Source organism: Epinephelus fuscoguttatus, linkage group LG6 (genome assembly GCF_011397635.1).
Source record: "Epinephelus fuscoguttatus linkage group LG6, E.fuscoguttatus.final_Chr_v1".
Taxonomy (NCBI): domain Eukaryota; kingdom Metazoa; phylum Chordata; class Actinopteri; order Perciformes; family Serranidae; genus Epinephelus; species Epinephelus fuscoguttatus.
In genome coordinates, this window is record NC_064757.1 from 11,538,458 (window position 1) to 11,558,675 (window position 20,218).

Sequence of the window (20,218 nt, forward strand, 5' to 3'; positions counted from 1 at the left end):
ATATTTCTTATTCAAATACAGACAGGAGCCACCTGAGCCAGGCTGAGTGTTTCTGGACGTGCAGATGTTAAAATGACTTTAGAAGAAAGAGAGGTTGCCATAGAATCACCTCAGAAAAACAAGTGCAAGTTTTTAAGTGACAGCTAATTAAAGCACTTATCAGCATGGCTTAGACAATCAGTGGTGAGAGCCGGCGTCCTTTTGAAAACACAGACAACTCCACATTTGAGAGGTAGTTTAAGAGTGTAATTGTCAGGTTTGTTTTACTGACAGGAAACTGGTTTGTTAAGGCGATCCGGTGCAGCGGTAATGAGCTGTTTAACCTTGCTGCACTGCAAAAAAATCAATCCAGTGCATTATGTACACACTCTCCAATAACGTCACTGGAGCCAACATGCTGGAAGTGAAAATGAATGGCCTCTGTATGTGACTTGGCGTCCTTTTTGCTCATTTAGTCTGCTCATACTCTGAGACTCCCAAGGAAAACAAAGCTTTTAACAAGTGCTAAGATATTCATTGTTGCCATCACGAACAAGCCCAGAAAAGGGTATTAGTGCTCCGGGGAATATTCTTTGCCTGTTGTTTTTTCTTTCCACTTAAATAATTTAAGGAGTTGCATGTAAGACAAAGTTGCATTCACTCGCTTCATTATATTTTAATCCAGAGCAAATGATGCTCTGCATACACTAGGCAAAGCCAACAAGGTTTTGTAGTCCTCTCTGCAGTGATTGCTTATAAATCTGCTCCAGCAGTGCAAACACATCAAATACATCTTCCTCACCCTGCCCTTCTCTTCTGTCCAGGGATTTGTGTTCAGATGGCTACCAGATCAAATTCCTCCACAGGTGTTATGTTATTATCAGAGACAACAGCCGGTGGGTTTACACAGCGTTCACCAGGGCTCATAAAAGAAGGAAAGCTAACAAAATAGACAATTAGAATGTTATTATTGTGCAATTACTGGAAATGTAGTTTGCTGTAAGTGCTCAATAATGAGCTGAACTCACCTTTATATTAATAAAACTGACCTCCAGTTATGAATTGACAGGCTATCAGCACTCTGCACATGACACTGTAAGCCACAGTTATCATAACTCCCTGAAATTAATATCTATTTCCCATACAGTTGCAGTCGTCACGGATCATTGCAATCGAAAACCACCGGTAACACGGCCGTTGTCAAGGTCAGGTCACAGTGGTGTGCTAGAATGATGTTACCCAGTAAGTGTGAAGTCTAAAGCCATAAGCTCTCTCACAAGGTCCCTGCAGTTGTCGCGTTGGCGTTAAACTAGCTTGTGCTGGAGTCCCTAGAGGGACGCAGTTAGCTCAGCACCCCCTCCATCACCTCCTCCCTTACAGAGCAAAGCTCCTGGCATGTCCCACTGATATGTCATCATGGTTATTTATACACTCCCACCGCCTACCCTACATTAAGTCACACATCTGGACTGTCAGTGACAGATGACAGAGGAGCTCAAGCACTATGCTATGTCATGAAAGAAATGTGTGTGTGGGGTGGGGTGGGGTCATAGCTCAGTGTAGAGTGAACACCCCTTTCGCATATTCATGTAGAGAAATAAAGATATAAATGAAAAGACAACATCAAAGTCTAAAGGATGCATTGCTGTGACGAAGCAGTGGGCGTACTGTGAGCTGCTGGGGTCCACGTTCTATATTAAATTCCTGCTGTAACCTGACAACACAACACCAGCAGCTTATATACAGCAAGTAGCAAATACAAAAAAAATTCCTCTTTTCTTCCAGTAGCAATCTCACCTCTCTCTGTTTGGTGATGAAATGAAAGTCTGTCCATTGTAAACAGCACCTTACACTGGACACAGTGACCCCAAGCAACCACCACCGTCAGTCTCCCTCTTTTTATAAGGGCAGCTGAGCAGTGAAGGTATTTCTAAAGGTGACTGCCTGAGCATTGGGTGTCCTGTCCGACCCTGCAGTGAGGCCTCAGGGAGAAGCTTGGGTTACAGCTGCCAGGAACCTGAGGCCTGATGTCTGCATCAAAAGTAAATTCCACTTAACGTGCCACATCCCTTTCCAACATGACCTGGGGGTGTTGGAGGTCTGAGACTCCTTTATATAGTACATACCATGTTTGTTTGTGCTAGCAGGGGTGGATAGTGTGCCTTAAAGTGGCAAGGGGATGGTGGTGTGAGACCGTTGGGGACATTTGGCAACGTATGCCAGTCTTCCCTGCCCCATATCCAGTTTTCCACTTCCCCCACTTGCCACCTCCTGCCCTCCCCAACTCCCCCCTCTATTCCACTGCAGGACAAGTGGCTGTATTGATCCTGAGAGCCTGGCCGACTTTCACGGTTGCATATAAGCAAGATGCCGAGGTGAATTCCTAAATTCCCTTTGCCTCATTTCAGCTGCTGTTGTAGTTTAGGAGAGATACTGTTACTAAACCAGCATCAACAACTTCACACTCCCCCCCTTTCGCAGTGATAAACTGGGCTCGGCTGAAAGGTCAGGGGTTACGGGCATCTAGTGTGTGCATGGTGTGTGGCTTAGAAGGCTGTGGGATGCAGAATGACTGGTGTGGAGGCTGGTGTGTGGAACCTGGATCCCCCATGGCTTTCTTAGCCCAGCCTTTAACTCCCACTGGTATTAGAACAATATTTATTTGTGTTAGAGGGGAGGTGATTCATATAACTCAAAATCACTGGCATAGTACAGTTGAGATCTGCCTCTTGCTGCGCATTTTTTCCTCTCATTAAAGGTGTCCGTGCCCAGAGGAGCAAACCAATGCCTACCACACATTTCCATGTAGTGCCAGCTCTGCCTTTTCTTCTCTTTGTGTGCTGTCTTTCACTGCAGAAGAAATTCACTGTGTGTGGGTTGAGGCAAGGGAAAGGGTCACAGCTTTTTTATCGCTGCATTATTTAAGATCCTGCCGAGTTTGTTTTTTTTTTTCCTCCTCTTAGCGAATTCATCCAAGTCAAAAGCGCAGTACAATCTTAAGAGAGAGGAAGAAAGGAAGAATGTAACTTGTGTAGCCTGAGGTGGGCTATGACTCACCTAGACATTGTTCAGATGGAGTGAAAAAAAAAAAACAACAAGTTCAATAGGAGTTTCTATTGAGCTGTGCTTAAAGCCACCTTTCTCTTAACAAGCTGCAGTGAGAGGTGGTTTGCCTACCAAGCTTGCCTGCAGCTCTCCGCAGGGCGATTATGTCACGGCGGGCCAGTCAGAATGATGTGTATCTCTCTGTTAGAAGGCAGCTCTACTGCAGCAAAGGCTCTGACTAGGAATATTATTATTATCTCCAGGATCCTCTCCACAGCAACAACGGTGCCGCATTGTGAGAGCTCTGGAGAAAGCTGTTTTTGAAATAATCCGCCTGTCTGTTATCCTGCCTCTCAGACAATAACATCCAGAAAGGGTTTTTTGCTTTCCACCACCCACACTGACAATGGGGTAAAGGCTTTACAACAAAAGGATGATGTGGATATGGGGACAGTGAGTTTCCGTGACCCGTCCTATCATACCTCCTCACAGCGGCCCCGAGGGAGCCAGGATTTGGTTGTGGCTGTTGACCAGCCAATCAGGGAGCAGTGAGCCGTGTCTTAAAGGGCTATCTGCTATCTCGGCTGCCGAGAAGCCTGGAGAGCCGGGAGAAGCCACCGGTGCTCTGATCTATATCAGGGCCAGAGAGTAATGACAAACAGCCCCCTGATTCCACCGGGAGATTACCTGCGGTTCTTATCGCTGCTGGCACACATTTTGACATTAAAAAGGAAAGGAGGCCACGCCCTTTCCATAGTCAGCTGTGTTGTGCTGAACAGAACTGCTGCTATCTCCTGCTTTTGTTTTTCTGTCTTCCATGCCTTTATCTCTCCGTCTTTCTCTCTATTTCCCCATTTCTGTGGTCTCAAGCAGGACTTAATCATAGTACAATGGCTGTGCCACACTGACCCTTATCTCACCCTAAAAGAGATACTGCTAACTCCCTCTCCTGGTGCCCCCCTCCATTCCCCTAAGCATGACAAGGGAGGAGAGCCTCGCATGCTTTTAAACCACTGAGCTCGGATCTGGTGTTGCATTAATTGAGTTAAATGGATTGCGATGGTCGAGATGATTTGTCTGTCGGCTTTTATTGCCGCAATTTAGACTGTGCCTCATTGCATTATGCCACTTAATGAGAGCCCTTCGCAGGCGTTTTGTCTCTGCTGGTATTAACATGCACAGGTTCACTTCACAGGAGAAAGTGGGAATGAGCGAGCCCTAATTTCCTGCAAATTTTAGTCAATAATCGACTGAAAGTACTTCCTCTGACTCTGGCACTGGCATTTTTATAAATGGGATTCTTTACTTTTCTTTAAAACTCCATACCTGTTTTTCATGTCCTTTTTGTTACTCGGTAATCTGTGGGGTTGAAATTGTGATTTGTGACGTCCTCCATCCTTAAACCCCCCCCTAGCAGCCCAACTCCATCCTTCCTCCCAGGCCTTTGCAGGGAGTTTGAGCAGGTCTGGATTCTCTCCGGTGAAATATGCCTTGTCCTTTTTCCTTCATTTCTCCTTATCTGGTTAGTGCTGGCTGTGGGCCTGCTGAGGCGTTGATTTGTGACCCTCTCTGTCTGCGCAGCAGCGAGAGGCTTTAATGCAATGCGTGCCTCTGCCCTTCTCCCTACTGATGAAACAGGCCCCTGCATTCCCCTGATAGACTGCTAATTTGTATACTAAACTGACAGGCAGCCGTGATAAGGGCTAGCAACTGCTGCACAGCCAGGGGAGGGAGGGGAGGGAAGGGAGAAGTGGCGGTGTGGGGTGCGGTAAGCGAGACGAAGGGTAATATTTTACACAAAGCTCAAGCCCCCCTGCTCCTCTCTCGGCATTCATTTCCCTGCGTCTGTTGCTAGGGGGAGAGGGAGCAGGAGTTGTCAGCCCTGGCCCTCTGTCGAACACACACGCACACACACACACACACACGCATTATACGTGCCTATGAAAATGGCACTCGGGGCTAAGTATAAAGATGTTGGTGTGTGTTTTGTGTGTGCGCAAGGGGAGACCACTCCATTCTACACGGTCACTATGGAATTCATTATCATCTTAATGATGCTCCAGTTGAGGCGAGTATCTGTTGGTTGACAGTTGCGTGGGAGGTTTCCTTCTCTCTTTTCCGTTCATGCTGTATATCCCATCATGCTCACTGGGGGTTTGCAGTCTTGCTGGCCCACACCTGTTCTGACAAGCAGGCGGCGGCGGAGGTGGCGGTGGTGGTAGCGGTGGGTGGGAATTGGAGGTAAGGTAGATGGTGCCTGTTCCCTGCCATGGGAATGCGTAGCACTGCTGCGGCTTATAATAAACGACCGCTCGGGAGGTCATTAAGTTTCTGGAACGGCGCGAGGACAAATGCAAGGGAGATAATTAATTTGGTGTCTCCCGTTGCAGCCTGGGAGCTGTAGGCCCACTGTGCAACGTCTAGCACTGCATCTAGCATTAGCGGACATCTGGGGTGGAAGGGCGACAGTAGTTGAAGGGCCTGAGTGGGTGCTGATAGAAGTGTTTATCAAAGCACCGAGATACTCCCACATGAACAGAGGAAAATCAGGCCCCTACTAGGGTTTGACTGATAGGTGTTTTTACCATATCAGCACTGATAAGCTTCTTTATGTCAGTGTTCAAGATCATTGTGTGACCCTTTTATACACAGAAAACAAACATACTCGATCACTTTAAATCAGAACATCACATTACAATCATTCAAGTATTTCCTTAAGACAACCATCAGTCAATCAGACGTTTGCTTTAAAGGAAAAATATGCCAGTACAACCCTGAAAAGAGAAGGAACTAAGCACTTGAGGTGACAGTAAATGGAAAATTGGAAGAGAGGGCAGTGAAGGAGGAAGTTGACAGTGATGAAACACCAAGCAGGGAAGCAAATTAATAGTGTGTGTGTGTGTGTGTGTGTAGGTGGGAGGTATGGTGTGTGTGGATCCGTGGACAGACAGGTTCTGCTGGGGTAATTGAGAGCCTGATCGTCCATGCCAGGATATGTGCCCTCCTGCCCGCTTCTCGTCTTCTCTTTCTCACTCTCTTGGGATTTTTTTTCTTGCTTCTTTCATGCTACCTGATAAGTCTTTTAGTGTCATGTCCTGTCAAATCAGTACAGCACGGAGTAGCCGTGTACTCTTATACGGTACCATCTACAGGACCATCAAGTGTCTTTGCCTACGCCAGGACATTTGACCCACTTATTAAGCATGCACAACAACGTGCTATGTCTTTTTCTATGCTCTATTACCCATGATTACACAGTTGAACAACATGCTTCTAGCTATAGCTGCACTGATGGGTGTGAAGTTGTGCCTATATGTATCGTTTTGTACAGCTGGCCATCTTTTACACTGCCTGTTAAATTGGTTTTAATATTGAGCTACAGTTTTTTTCTACAAGTTTTCTTTCCCAGTGATGGAAATGCAATTTTGACTCGTAAGCTCGTATTTGGTTTTGCGGTATAAAAGTGTTAAGATTAGCCGCCTTACCACTTGTCCTCCAACAGTCTGTCAAGAACATAGCATGTGCCAAATGACTCAGAACTAAATTGTAATTATAGTCTTTGCAGGCATGAGCCCACAACAAAGCCTACTAACAGGTTTCTTTGTTTTCACGCTACAGCTGTTGTGATAGCACTGCCAGCCTGTGTAAAAATTCCATCTCTACCAAGGAGGGGAAGGTCTTTACCTGCTTTGTCCAGAGAGGGGGCGACCATATTAGGAACTTAGCTGTATTTAGTCTGGGTTTATCTAACCTCTGGCCGCAAGATCTCTTCCTGTTTTGGAGGTAATTTGCTCAGCTCTAAGGAATGCAGGGCATGCAATAGCAGCTCTCAGATCAAAGGTAGATGGACGGCCTGGGGATCGTTTGATATAAAGCAGGGGGTTCGGCGAGTGGGGGTTGTGGGGAGAGAAATTGGTCTCTCAGCAGTCTTTACTAAATGAGGTTAATTGAATCTGGGTAATTGCTGACCTTCCTGTCTCGGTGAAATCACAGCCTTAACTGATCAATGCCTTTCATAAATTTATGCCTGAAGGTCATTCAGTTGATTATGCCGCCCTCCCTTGCCGCCTGCATCGCCTTCCCTCAGTCGACCCATTGTGCTTAAAAGCATTTTAACACTTTAAAAAAAAAAGTGCAATTACGCTTGTCTCAGATTTTCTAAATTAATTAGCTTGCTGTGTTGTTAAGTAAAAGCAATGTGGACATGGAAAATTTGCTAAGCCACCCTCCCCCCCTTGCTTCTTTGCTGTGACAGCAAATGCATTTTGCCTCGCAGTAAATGTCTCACTTATTGCTAGCGAGGGTTTCTGCCTCTCTGCTCTCCCTCTGCGGCTCTGCTATTATCTGGAGATTTATGCAGCCAATAAGTCACTGGTGTTCAGGGAAGTTGGGGACTTTTTAAAACAAACAGCAGTGTAATTTGTAATTTGGCATTCCCTAAATCTGGGAATTATGGTTCTGCATGTGGCTCTTTAGGGAGTTAGCACTCTGATGGTGGGTTTACTGGCCCGGCTCCCTCCCTGGCCTCCTCCTTTTTCTTTCTCCCCCTCATTCCTTTTACGCCTGCCGAGGAAACGGAAGGATTTCACAGCTGCTGAGAGCTGGGCCCCGGCTGGGCCCTATGACCTCCTTCTTGCTTTTTTCCCCCCTCCCTCAGTCTCACTCCCTTTTTTCTCCCTCTCTCCAGCAGTCTCTTTCCTCAGGGAGCTCTTGTGTGGCTCAGAGGAAGCTGAATCATAAAGCATGGCTAATGAATAGAATAGGGAAGGAAAGCTGAGGCCTGCTGACGGCCCTCCAGAGAGGAGGCCAGGCCCCTGAAGCCCCAGGCTCAGATAGCAGACGGACCCCTCAAAGGTCAGGCTTCCTGCGGCCCGCTCCAAGGGCTTTTGGCTCCCAGGCAATGTGGCTTGAATTTCCCCCATTATTTTTTTTAAATGGTTAAATTTCCCTGTTTCCTTTGGAAAACCTGGCCTTTGCTCCTCTTTTTTTCTTTGTCTGTCTCTCTCTCTCTATATATATTTTCCCTCTGTCTCGTCTTTCGCTGTCTGTTTGTAATGGCAGCCAGGGTTGCCTCAACAAAGAGAGTGTGAAGAATTTGTTATACATGACCTCTGCACACCACAACCGCAGGCAGCTCAGACTGCCAGCAGCACAGCCCCGTGAAAAAATGTCAACTTGACCAGCGAAACCCAGAAAGTTCTACAAAAACAACAGCTAGCCAATTCAGGGCTCTGCTTTGACATGCCTTTTTAAGAAGTGCTTTTGTAAGCCGGCCTTGTAATTGTGGATTATACGACTGACTCATGCAGACTTGGCAGGTGCAAAACACAGCATTAAAACCTAAATATCGGTTGTTGATGCTACTTGGAATATGTTTGGAATATAAAACAGCTCACTGCTCACTCAAAATAGCCAGAATAGGAATAAAGAGAACTAGGTCGTCTTGGCACATGGTAAACAGCATTTTCTGTTCTCTTTCTCAGGAACGTTATGTCTGCCTTGCTCTCTGGATAACCACTCTGGTCATAACAATTGTTTTAACTGTTATAGTGAGTTATGGCATGACCTACCCTGTCTTTTTTTTGCTTTTGTGACCCCGTGCCACACTAAGCAAGTCCCTGAGCCAGCTCCCGTGTCCATTTGACAAGCTTCATTTCACTCTGAGCCCATATTTTTCTTCCAGGGCCTCTGGGGCCATGATTCAAGGCTGAGGTTGTGCTGTTGCAGTGCTGAGGCTTGGTACTGGAGCGTTTAATGTCGTCCAAAGCTAACAAAGAGCCTGTGTTGTAGCCTGGCGCCCCGGTTCTGGGAGACTGAAAGAGGGCAATGCACAACACTCTGTCTTTCCTCTATAGTCTTTCGCCTCGTCTACTGTAAGAGGAAGCAGGAAACATCTCCATTCAGCTGAGTGTTCGCCCTCCATTAAATGTTCCACTTATCAAGACAAAACTAAAGAGGTGTTATTGACTTCTTCTGACATTTGCACCAGACTATTAAACTATCGAACTATTTTATAACTGACATGGTTGAAACTGTTTTCGCACATTGCACTTATATCTAATAGTCTAATGTTTTCATGATTGAAATTTAAAATCTTGAAGTCTGATAATGCAGACTGAGAACAAATGTATAGAAGTTTTAAAAGGGAAAAATTGACATGCCTTTTGAGAGTCAAAGAGAATGTATTTGAAAAGAACTGGGGAAAAATGGAACAGTGGACTCAATAGTGGCTCATCTCCAGACAGTTTGTTAGTGTTATTACTATTGTTATTTTACTTTGTACCTTGTTTGCTGTATTGTTTTGTCTATATGCATGTGAAAACTTTAAGAAAAATTTAAGTTATAAAAAAAAAAGAAGCTTTAAAAGGACAGTTCACCCCAAAATCAAAATAACATATTTTTCCTCTTAGCTGTAGTGCTGTTTATTTAATGTAGATGGTTGTGGTGAGTTGCAGAGTGTTGGAGATATCAGCTGTAGAGATGTCTGCCTTCTCTCCAGTATACTGGAACTAAATGGCACTCACAACTTGTGGTGCTCAAATAATAAGATAATCAGCAGACCTTGTTGTGAGCAGTTTCATGTAGGAACTATTTTCTTTCTACCAAACTACACCTCCCAACCATATCACCTCACAGAAGGAAGCGTGCATCTACTGCTAGCTCGCCTAGCACCACGGAGCTAGCCAACATTACAGCTCAGCCGAGGAGGACGCCATTAATGTTTACATCTTGCGTTGTCTTGAGCACGAGCCTCTCATTCATGAGCAGATGCACACTTCCTTCTGCACAGTGATACAGTTGGCAGGCGTAGTTTGAGAGAAAGAAAATAGTCCCTACACGAAACTGCTCATAACAAGGGCAGAGACAGACATCTTTACAGCGGATATCTCCAACATTCAGCAACTCACACCGAAACAATCTAGACTGAGAAATAGCACTACAAGTAAGAGAATAAGTATGTATTTATGATTTTTAGGTGGACTATACCTTCAAGCTACTGTCTTGTTAATTTTATGCATCACCATTTTCTGTTTACCTCTCAGTGTAGTTGCTGCAGAATCTGACTTTTGGGCCAATATCTCTCCATAACAGATTGTTTGTTTATGGTAATGTTGTTAGTAGACATAACTATTTGCTTTGTTGTTTGTCCTTATGGCTCCTACCTGGATTTTCTGTGGCTGCTTTGTGAGTAAAGCAAATTGTCGAGAGAATTAGTGCATTCCCCGGGCACTGTTTTGGTTAGTGCTGCGACGAGACATCAAGCACAGACAGACAAACACTGTGGAGGACGGTAACACAGTGGCAGCGAAGGAGAAATTGGGAGGTCTTGGAAAGAAGAGGACGTCCTCAAAACACTTGTGAAGAACTAACACGGATGCCAAGGACAGCCATCTGTGTTTACAAAATGATTTGCTTTCTCTTTTTGTCTCTGTCGCTCTTGCACTCACTCTGATTCACTGTTCATTCTTTACATATGCTCCCTTTGTGCCGCATAAAATACAAGCATGGCAGTTAAGGACACTCAGGCCCTTTGGTTGGAACATATGTTCAGCTCTTGCAGCTTTTTACAAGTGTGCAGAACCCAGATGAGAGGATCTGAAGCAAAGGGAAATCTTGGCTTTAAACAAAACCCCTATATGGGCTGATATTACAGGCTGAGGAGGATTTTCATTGTTAATATTATCTTCCAAGCACACAGATTTTTCCACTTTGGTATTTTGCACAATACCAGGTTTTGTGTGGATTTACTGCTTTTTTGGTCATAGTGTTTAAACATTTCCCGTCTGGCCAGAGACCATGTGTAAATGTGTATGGTGTGTTATGATTTAGGTGATGCTTGCCAGAATCTACATATCCATCTAAAACAGAGAGAGGAAAATACCTTGCAGTGTTTAGTCTAGAGGTCTCCATTATCACTTCATACTGAGATGCCTTTCTCCCTCAAGTGGCTCAACCTCCATTTGACTGTAATCCACCAGGTGTCCACCACTCACTGTCAGTCACATCAGCCAAATCAGTAACAACTGTTTTTGACCCAGTAAAAGCTCATGTTGTTGACAGATCATCTGTTTACTTCCACTATCGGCTGATATTGTCTTTGATATTGAATTTATGAAATAAGGATATTGGTTTTAGAGTAGAACCGCATTCTATTTGTGAGATATGTTATTCCATTCAAAGATATTGCAGAACAAAATGTGATTTCTGAGCGGCAGTGCGTACGCAGGAGCCTTTGTGCTCTGATGCTGCAGAGCCACCTTACTGACTTCCTCCATCTTTACAGCCTTTCTTTTGAGGCTTTTCAGGTGGCACAACAGTGCCACCTAATGTTACCTTAACAGGAAAAAAGCCAAACAGGGACCGTTGTGTACAGAGGAAGCTCCTCTCGTACGCTGCTTGGAGTATTTTGATTGACTGTTTATTTCTTTGTGTGGCAGCTGGACTTTTCCTCCATGCACAGAATAAGCCTTTTCCTGGGCAAACACAATGTGTTTCAGTGCTTGTATTTGTTTATATGAATAATAATAATATGAGTCAGGTTTTTTTAATCGTGTTGACTGAACTTTGCCAGCTCATCAGACAAACCCACTAAAGATATGCCTTCTTGTTTTTCCAGGTGTCTGATGTAGGATCGGAGAAGCTCTTTTCCCCCACCACACCCAAAGGTAAGAGTCCGCTCTGTTTTCTCCAGTCTGGCTTCAGTCTTTCCTCCTCCGCCTCATTCATACTCATAACAACAACTGGGTTTACGAATGAGTCCAAATCTCCTCCGCTCTAATCCTGCAGTGCCCATTCAGATTTAAATGTCAGCAGACATAAACAAGGTCTGGTGACTACATATGCATACATTTTTGCCTGAGTGCAGAGTGGCGTTTCTTGGACGACCCCGCCAAAGGCTTAGCCCTCCTACATATTGGTTCATTAGAGGGGATTTAGAGCCTCCCTGCCACATGCTCCCACAAATGGGAACTTCCCTCAGGCAATACAAGCTCTCTGACAGCAGGCCTGGACCATAATAGATGCCAAAGGAAAGAGAGAGAAAGAGCTTTGTCAGCCCCCCAGACAACACAAACTGTGTGTGCGCGTTAACATATGCACATATGTGGTTTATAAGGCCTCTGCTTTTGTATGTTCATGCATGATCTCACGTGATTTTGTGCGTTTGTGCGTCCAGCCACATACATGTGTTGATGTATACCATGTGAGCACAGAATGTCAGCTGCACCTGTCCTGCATATTCACTAAAGGCAATGATGCCTGCCAGGTCAGAGAAGGGAGAAAGGTGTCAAGTTGTGGATGCAGGGAGTCAGGGAAGGGAGGAGAGGCACGATCAGCCTACCAGTGACAGATAGCAGTATGCAGACCATGTTCCCCCAGGGCAAGAACCAGGAAGCAGGGCCATTAACACAAGCAGAGGGTGAAGGAGGTGGGAGTGCAGAACAGTGTAAACTATGGCCATATGAGGAGGTTTGGGGGGGGAGGGGGGGGGGGGGGGGGGGTATTAGCTTCCCTCGAGTGGACTGGTAAAAATTTATTCATAATAGACACAAAGTGGGTGTTAGTGGGATGTCATGTAGGCATATTTTGCTCTTGTTTAAATTTTTACTTGTTTGAAATGTCTAAGGTAAAGTCTTGAGAAATATAGTGCTCATGGTCAACTATACACAGATTGTATATTAGTGTGACAGAGATCACAGTCTTTTGGTTGTTAGTTTTGGACTATCCTCTTCTGAATTCCACTTTTACTTGCAAAGAAACGATGCAGAGGTTTGTAGCACTGCAAATCTAGCTCCTGCCTTTTGATAATTGCCAATTAGAGGTCTTTGTTGATCTCCATTGTGACAAACAACACATTATTTTAGTCAATGTTGAGATCACAATAACAACATGATTACTCGTTAACTCAATATTGCTATTATTATAAAAATTCTTATTGTGGATTTTCTTGAAAAATATTTGTAAACACTCTGGCTGTGTGCATGCAGTATGTGCACGTGAGAAGGCCACCTGTCTGGCATTCTGCAAAAAGATTTGGTTAGGTTGCCGGTGACACCAGAAAGCGTAAAATCCCACCATGTCATTTAAAGTGCCTGACAGATAGGAGTACTCTTCCCCCAATTCTATACTGACAACTTCTTCAGAGATTAATGTTGAGGTTTAATTAGGGCTGGGTGATATGGAGAATATTAAATATCACAGTATTTTTCGACCAAATACCTCAATATCAATATTCTGATGATATTGAAGGGGTTGGTTATTGGTACTTCTGTGAAATATTTACACGATAAGATTTTTTTTTTACAAAGTAACCATCAGTAAAGTGGAAAAAAGTGGGTAATACAACAGCTGGAACAGTCTGGAACGTTCAGAAAATTGCATCACTTCACTGTAATGCGACCTGTAAAACCAGGAAAACATAATAGTTAAAAGAAAATGTCCAAAATTTAAGACAATATCTAGTCTTATATCAACATTTTTATTTAATGTCGATATGTTGCCCAGCCCCAGGTTTAGTAGCTGTTGTTGTTTTAGTTTTAAGACAAGGTCTATCTTCCATCCCAAAATTTATTTTGTATCATTGCTGATCTCTTTTTTTCCCCATCCCTGGGACAGTGGGACACCTTTCCTTAGAGCCCTCCACTAGACAAAAACAGAGCATCAGAATCTGGCACAATAATCACTGTATCTCATTTATCTAGATTTCCTAATCATTGGATGCCAAATTCGTAATTAGAAATAATATTCATTTAATCGCTAAGCCCTAACCTCCATTTTGTTTACCTCCACATCAGAACATCTCCTGCAAAAGCTTAGCAACATGTGAAGGTGCTGCTTGGTTTAGCACAGTAGCTTTAACTGCTAAGTGGAAAAGCATGGCTGACAAGAGGGAGAGAAACCAGGCCTGTCGGCTGTGTGATGTAGATGACCTGTGATCAGCGTCGGCCTCGTGAAACCAGTGTTCACAATGACAATGACTTCCAGACTTGCATGGTTTAGAAAACAACTAGACCGCGTCCAACTCCATCTATTCTCCACCGGGCTGCTGGGCTACTGCTGTTGTCAGCTGTCAGGGTGTTGACTTATTTTCCCCGCATACCCGTACAGAACATGGCTGCATGAAAACATGCTCGGCTGTGAAAAACAACTAGTACAGGCACATACGCAGCCGTTGTCTTTTACACACATGCACGCACTCAGAAACCCCGTCCATGTCAGCTGGCAAACAGAGGGCTCTGTGGATCTTGCTAATGTGCACACAGGGCTGAGGATTAGGACCTTGGAATTACATCCAGACAATCCAATCAGAGCGTCTCCTGATTGTCACACAGATCAACCAGATCCTGTTTGGGTAATGTGGAAGAAGGGCACCAGATTAGAATTAGGGGTTAGAAAGGGTGAGGCAACAAAGAAATCAGCGGTTTGATGAAGTGATTTGGTGACGATGTTATCACGCTACAATTGCAGAGCTGCCACCAGCCGGCTCTCTTCTCCCATTCCAATGTTGTTGTTTTGAGCTGTAATGGATTCTAGGACAGTGTTTGTTTTTGGCCTAGACTGGTTTTTCTGTGTGTGTGTGTGTGTGTGTGTGTGTGTGTGTGTAATACAAAGCAGCCCACAGGCTGTTTTCCTCTGGTTTAGAATGCGGCGTATGTGTCCCATTACCGGTCTCGCTCACGGTCCTGTGGGACCAATGAAAAGCCTGCTTTCCTCTGATCACCAGGCCTGTCGAGCTGTTGGCTGGGAGACACTCCGACAGATGCACGCACACACACACACACACACACACACACACGCACGCACACACACACAAACATTATAGCACACATAAATATATAATGCTGTGATGATGTTTGGCTTGTACATTCCTCTAGGTAATGAGTGTTGTTTCTTTTAACTCTTCCTTGCCTTTCAACACTGTGCTCCTTTCCGAACTTTATTTTGGTGAGCTGTTACGGGTACAAACAGTTGAGGTTAAGTCCAAATTGCACACAGGCCCACAGTCTGTCATGTTAATGAAATGGTTCAGGGTTAATAGAGGAGAGGAAAGACCAACATAGTAATCAGCGAAGGCAGAGCGCTGTAATTATGCACACAGAACATGGTTTTGGGCAAAACCCAGACACCCTTGCCTTCTTTCCCTCGTATTTACTTTTCGTCATCTCTGCATCGCGAGCTCACAGTACCGATAATAGAACCTAATAGTATGTGTAATAACACAGCAGATACACTGCAGTTGTCTTTGGATGTTGTTACCCAAGAGCTAGCACAAGTTCTGCTGAATGTCTGTCTGTGTTGGTGGTTTGAGGTAGGAAGGTACAGCAAAGGGCGAGCATTATCTAACAGTTATTGGTTTTTGTTTATTTCCTGTCTTAAACCTCCTGCAAATTATTGATTTCCTGGAGGATGGCATGTTTAAGTAAAAGCACTGTGAAGACTTGTGCTCCACTCAGGGATACTCTTATTGAATCGCAGGTCAGAGTTTGCTGTTGTCACTTGCTTGAAGGCGAATGAGAAGCTAAATGTAGCTGCCGAGCATGTACAGGGCACCTCCACAGAGCACAGATAAACAGTTCCCTGGTAGGCCTTCTTATAACATTTCACAATGCTGTGCTTATGGAAGTGGTGGGGAGTTATCACCTAGCTGTCAGCAGCTAGAAATATCTGAGAAGAACATTTTGGAATCTGCAGTGACTATGTTGAATGTTGTAGCTGTGGGTTTTAAAGTACAGTCTCAGCAACATCTTTTCCTGCCCCCTTGTACTCTCTCGGTTCCTGTTGTCCAAGTTTGGTGCTACCTGCCAGTGTGAGGGTAAACCTGTGCGGTGTGCGGTCCACCAGACAAACCTGGGCCATCTTGGGATAGCGGGAGAAAGATTGGTAGAAAACCCATTTCTGAAGTGGATTTGTGCCCTTGTAATCCTGATTAATTTTGACCCGTTGTGCTCATTTTAAACAGAGCATTACAGTAAGCGTGAACACAGCAAGCTCCGGGGCGAAACCAGGAGCTTAGCGGCTTTGGGAGGCTTAGCTGCAGATGGCATTTTAAGCCGGACTTAATAAATTGTTTCCATTAAACTTACCGGCCCACACATACTGGATTAGACCAGTGGAACAAAGGAAGGAGAGAGCGTGCAGACGAAGAAGGAAAAAAAAGCACACACACATACATACACACACACACACACACACAACTGCCATCGTGCGCATCTGACTCTGTTAACATCTCTCTGAGGCCGCATGAAAGGTAAAGACGGGGTTACTGTGGTGTTCAGGGAGATAGAAGCTTTTGGACATGAATGTAAAATCCAGTCACTTTAGATCTCCTGCTCGTCAGGGATGTTGGACCAATTTGCTTAATTGACACAGAAGTAAACAAACAAAAAAGATGCATAAACCATTTAGCTTGGCAGTGGATTTAAGGCTTATCCTCTAACTGTTTATATATAAACACATTACCAATGCTGTAGCTTAAGGATTTAGGATCTGCCCATACCCTTGCCATTTTTTTCCTTTGGAGCCCTTTTACTCATATATCAATCTTCTATTGTGGGAAATCAATTCCTTATGGTAGAACCCCGCCTCTCCCCTCTTCTATCCTCAGCCCGCCTCCTCCATACCTCCTTCCCCCATCGGCTCATGGCTAGCTCCCTAAGCTCTCATTATGTGCTACACAGTCCAGGGTCCCCGTGTCGAATCGCTAATCAACCACCCTGTCTGCAGGCCTGCTCCCTCAATAGGTGCTGAGTGGCCTTTGTTCCGCCACTGCTGTTTGCTGCATGTCAATAAAAGAGCTATGGCCTCCTTCGCCTCCTCCTCCTTCTCCTTCTCCTCTTCTTCATCTGTTACCTGGGCCAGCCATAGCTATGGGCCTGCTCCTGCAGTACAAGCTTACAGGAGAATGAAACTCAGTCCCACCTGCTGGATTCTGAATGCCGGGAAAGGGAGAAAAGATGGTGATTGGAGAAAGAGCGGCAAGGTCAGGGGCAGGGGGGATTGGGGGCATCTCAGGCATAGTGAAGTAGATGAGAGAGCATGTTTGTATTCGGCCGGGCAGCTCTCCTCTGGCCAGGTCAGTGTAATGTATCACTAACCTCGGCAGCCGGCCTGACTGTTTGCAGCCTCTCACCCATTAAATAATGAATGGAGGTTGACCCTCTGACCAACTAATCAGCTTTTCGCCGCCGTTGAATCAGGATTGAGTGGAGGTAGATGGAGAGTGTGGCTGGCTGGCTGGCTGGCTGGCTAGATGACTGGAGGGCAGACATGTTGTTGGAAAAACACAAGGGCTGCAGAGGCTTCGCACAGCCAGATTAGCAAGCGCTGGAATTGAAAGCAGCCATCACCACTGTGGAATCTAAGCCTGGTGAAGCTCACCTCCAGTACCTGCTGTGATTTGTTTGACAAAGTCCAGGCAGCTTGCAGGACATGCTTTCTTTATCAAGAGGACCAGTGTTACTGTATTGACATAGCACTTATGGTCAGGCTCTGGTGTTTTGGGGTTTGGGCACTCGTATGTGACAGTCACACTGTGTGCAAAAGAGGGCTGGAGGTTGGTCGTTTTTGGATGCATTAACGAAACCATTTCTCTTGCATCCAACACCACCTTACTTGTTCCTGAGCTTGAACAGCAGCTCATGTGTTCCCCTGATTTAATTTAAATATTAAAAAGGTACATACTCCTAGCTGAATACAGAAGGCAGATGGGTAAGCTAACACTCTCAGTTCAGGGAGAGAAAATACTTGGGAGAAATTGGAGAAAACCAAAGAAAATGGCTTGTTTCTTTATTAATCTTTGGGTTATTACTGTTCACAGACACAGGACAGTTTATGAGCTGGGTGATTTGTTTTTGGAGAAAGGGGCTGATATTAATGCTCCCTTTATTGATAGTGCTAATGCTGTTTGTGCAGCCATCCCTGTCGGAGAGATGAAAATAAATAGGGGGAGCTCGGCGGAGATAAGACACGTGTTTAATTATTAATTGAGCCATTACTGACAGAGATTGCCTTTTTTGATTTAAAGCAGGAAGGCCTGCTTCAGGGACAGAAAAAGCAATTACAGAATTCCCAGCTTGCACCGCCGCTGCCCATCGCTTCAGCATACACTGCGAGAGCGGAGCGAAAGGAGACAAAACACTGCCACACACACATACACTTAACACACACATCCATTTACACTGCAGTGTTCCATAAATTATTTTAATTCTTCTTCAATATTTATAGCGTTTTAAATTACGATTACGTCGTCATGTAGTATTTATGTAGAGTGGCAGGCAGTCAAAGGGACCAAGCCGCATTACCCACAATCCCTCTATGGCCTGGCACCTTGAAAAGCTGACTGAAGGGAATTGTTTGGTTTTGTATGATTCAGGAAGTGATGTCAAACTGCACCTTCTCTTACAAGCGGCCTGTTTTCAAAGACACTTCTGATTTTCTATGCACGGCAATTAGCCGGCTTGTAAAACCACTGCTGATATGTCATGCTATCCCTGTGTGCACTCTGTGGCCCCTTTAGAGCACTATTACATCCATTAGAAAAGTGACTGCTCTGTGCAGAGAGCCCAGTGTGCATGAAATATTAACTTAGCTCCTGTTTAGAGTATTGGGTCACTGCTGGTTGAGCTTCAATTGTGAAACAGAAACTCTGCTAGATATGCAGTGTGTTTCTCCCTCTTGTCTATGTTAGCCATTACACGTCAGGACGTTTGACACCTGTCAGTCAGCCCTATCAGTGCCTGTCATGCGTGTCAGCGAGCCTGTGGGTGGTGATCAGCTATTGTGACAGAAAATGGGAGTCACATTGAAGGCTGTGTGATTAGGCTCCATTGTGTGGCTCTGTGTTCATTGACTGAATATGGATTCAGCTTTAGCTGTGGAGAGGGAGCAATTACAAAATCACTAAAGGCCATGAGGGAGGTTTAGGATAAGTTGTCAGGGGCATGACCAGCATTATGTCCGCTGGACTTTTTCTATACATCTGCAGTGTATAATGCCAGGGGTGTGTCACCTCTGAGTTGTGCTTCCACCTTACTGTTAAGAACAGGTTGGCACATACAGTGTATAAGATCAAGTCAAAGTAAATATATTGAATCACTTCAATACTGAGCATTACTGTGCAGCCTCAAAGCCATCTCCTATACACAACAGAGGCCAGTACTCCCCTGAGGCTTTTTTACTGCTGTCTCTTCAGTTCAGGTTAAATGATAAAATACCAGCTTACTGCCATCCTGGATTTTTCATGCACACTATTCTCCTCACATACCACACCTCAGCTACCACGCCATCAGTCGCATTGCACACTATGTTAGAAAAAAAGCACATGTGAATTTATACTGTGGCTTTGACCTGCAGGTGACACTTCCACTTCAGCTGACATTTCTATTTGTGCAGCCATCAATTGTGAACCCACAGCAGAGAAGGCATTCTCAATGTTGAAATTAGGTTACAGGATTACTGTCATGGATACAAAAGGTTAAGATATGATGAGTATTTTTTGGCAAAGCTCAATGGCATCACAGAAAAAAAGATAATTCAATAAATGACTATTTTAAGCAAAGAAATCCCATTGACAGCGAAGTTGAACCCACCCGCTCTTATCAGTAGTCTTACTGTGGTGTAGTTCACTAACTGCTTCATGATAAACTAAGGTCTTAGCCTTGTGAATGGAGCTCATGCTTCACCAGTGAGTGTGGAAATCGGAGGCTCCCTGACTAGGGAAAAGCTTTTTGGCAGAAAAGCTGCAGGCTCTGCAGTTAGCTGACCAACTTGTAAAACACAGGTTGACTCCCATCTCAGCAGGGAAGCACCATTGGCTCAAATGGATGTAGGCTCCTTGTTTTTTGTCTTCTTTTTTTTTTGTTAGAGGGGATAAAGAGAAGAATTTAGAAAGGATAACTCTAGAGAGCAGTAGCTCTCATCACATCTTCTGTCTAATCTTAATCCTCCTCCTCCTCCAATGGAGACACAGCCAGCTGCAGTGTGGAAGGCATTTTCATTGTTTACTTGGGAGAATACATGACCAGCGTCTTATCACTACTGTCAGGCCTGAAATGTAAAGCGTGTCGCCTGTGATCACTTGCAGGTTTTCTTGTTTTTAATCCTTTCTTCCAAGCTCCAGTCCTTCTGCCAGCAAGAGTGGGTTTTTCCCCCGCCCTGCATTTGTTTGAAGATCCCAGTTCCCGTTTTAAGCTCATCT

General features: G+C 44.8%; 1 protein-coding gene across 11 annotated transcripts in view; it reads left to right on the forward strand.

Moving 5' to 3' along the window:
- Positions 1 to 20,218, forward strand: part of fbrsl1 (fibrosin-like 1) — a 400,430-nt gene that overhangs the window by 350,786 nt on the left and 29,426 nt on the right. For all 11 annotated transcript variants that reach the window (XM_049577999.1, XM_049578000.1, XM_049577994.1 and 8 more), the window contains one exon: positions 11,642 to 11,690. In XM_049577999.1, coding sequence (XP_049433956.1) covers positions 11,642 to 11,690 — 49 coding nt within the window. The remainder of the gene's footprint in view (positions 1 to 11,641; positions 11,691 to 20,218) is intronic.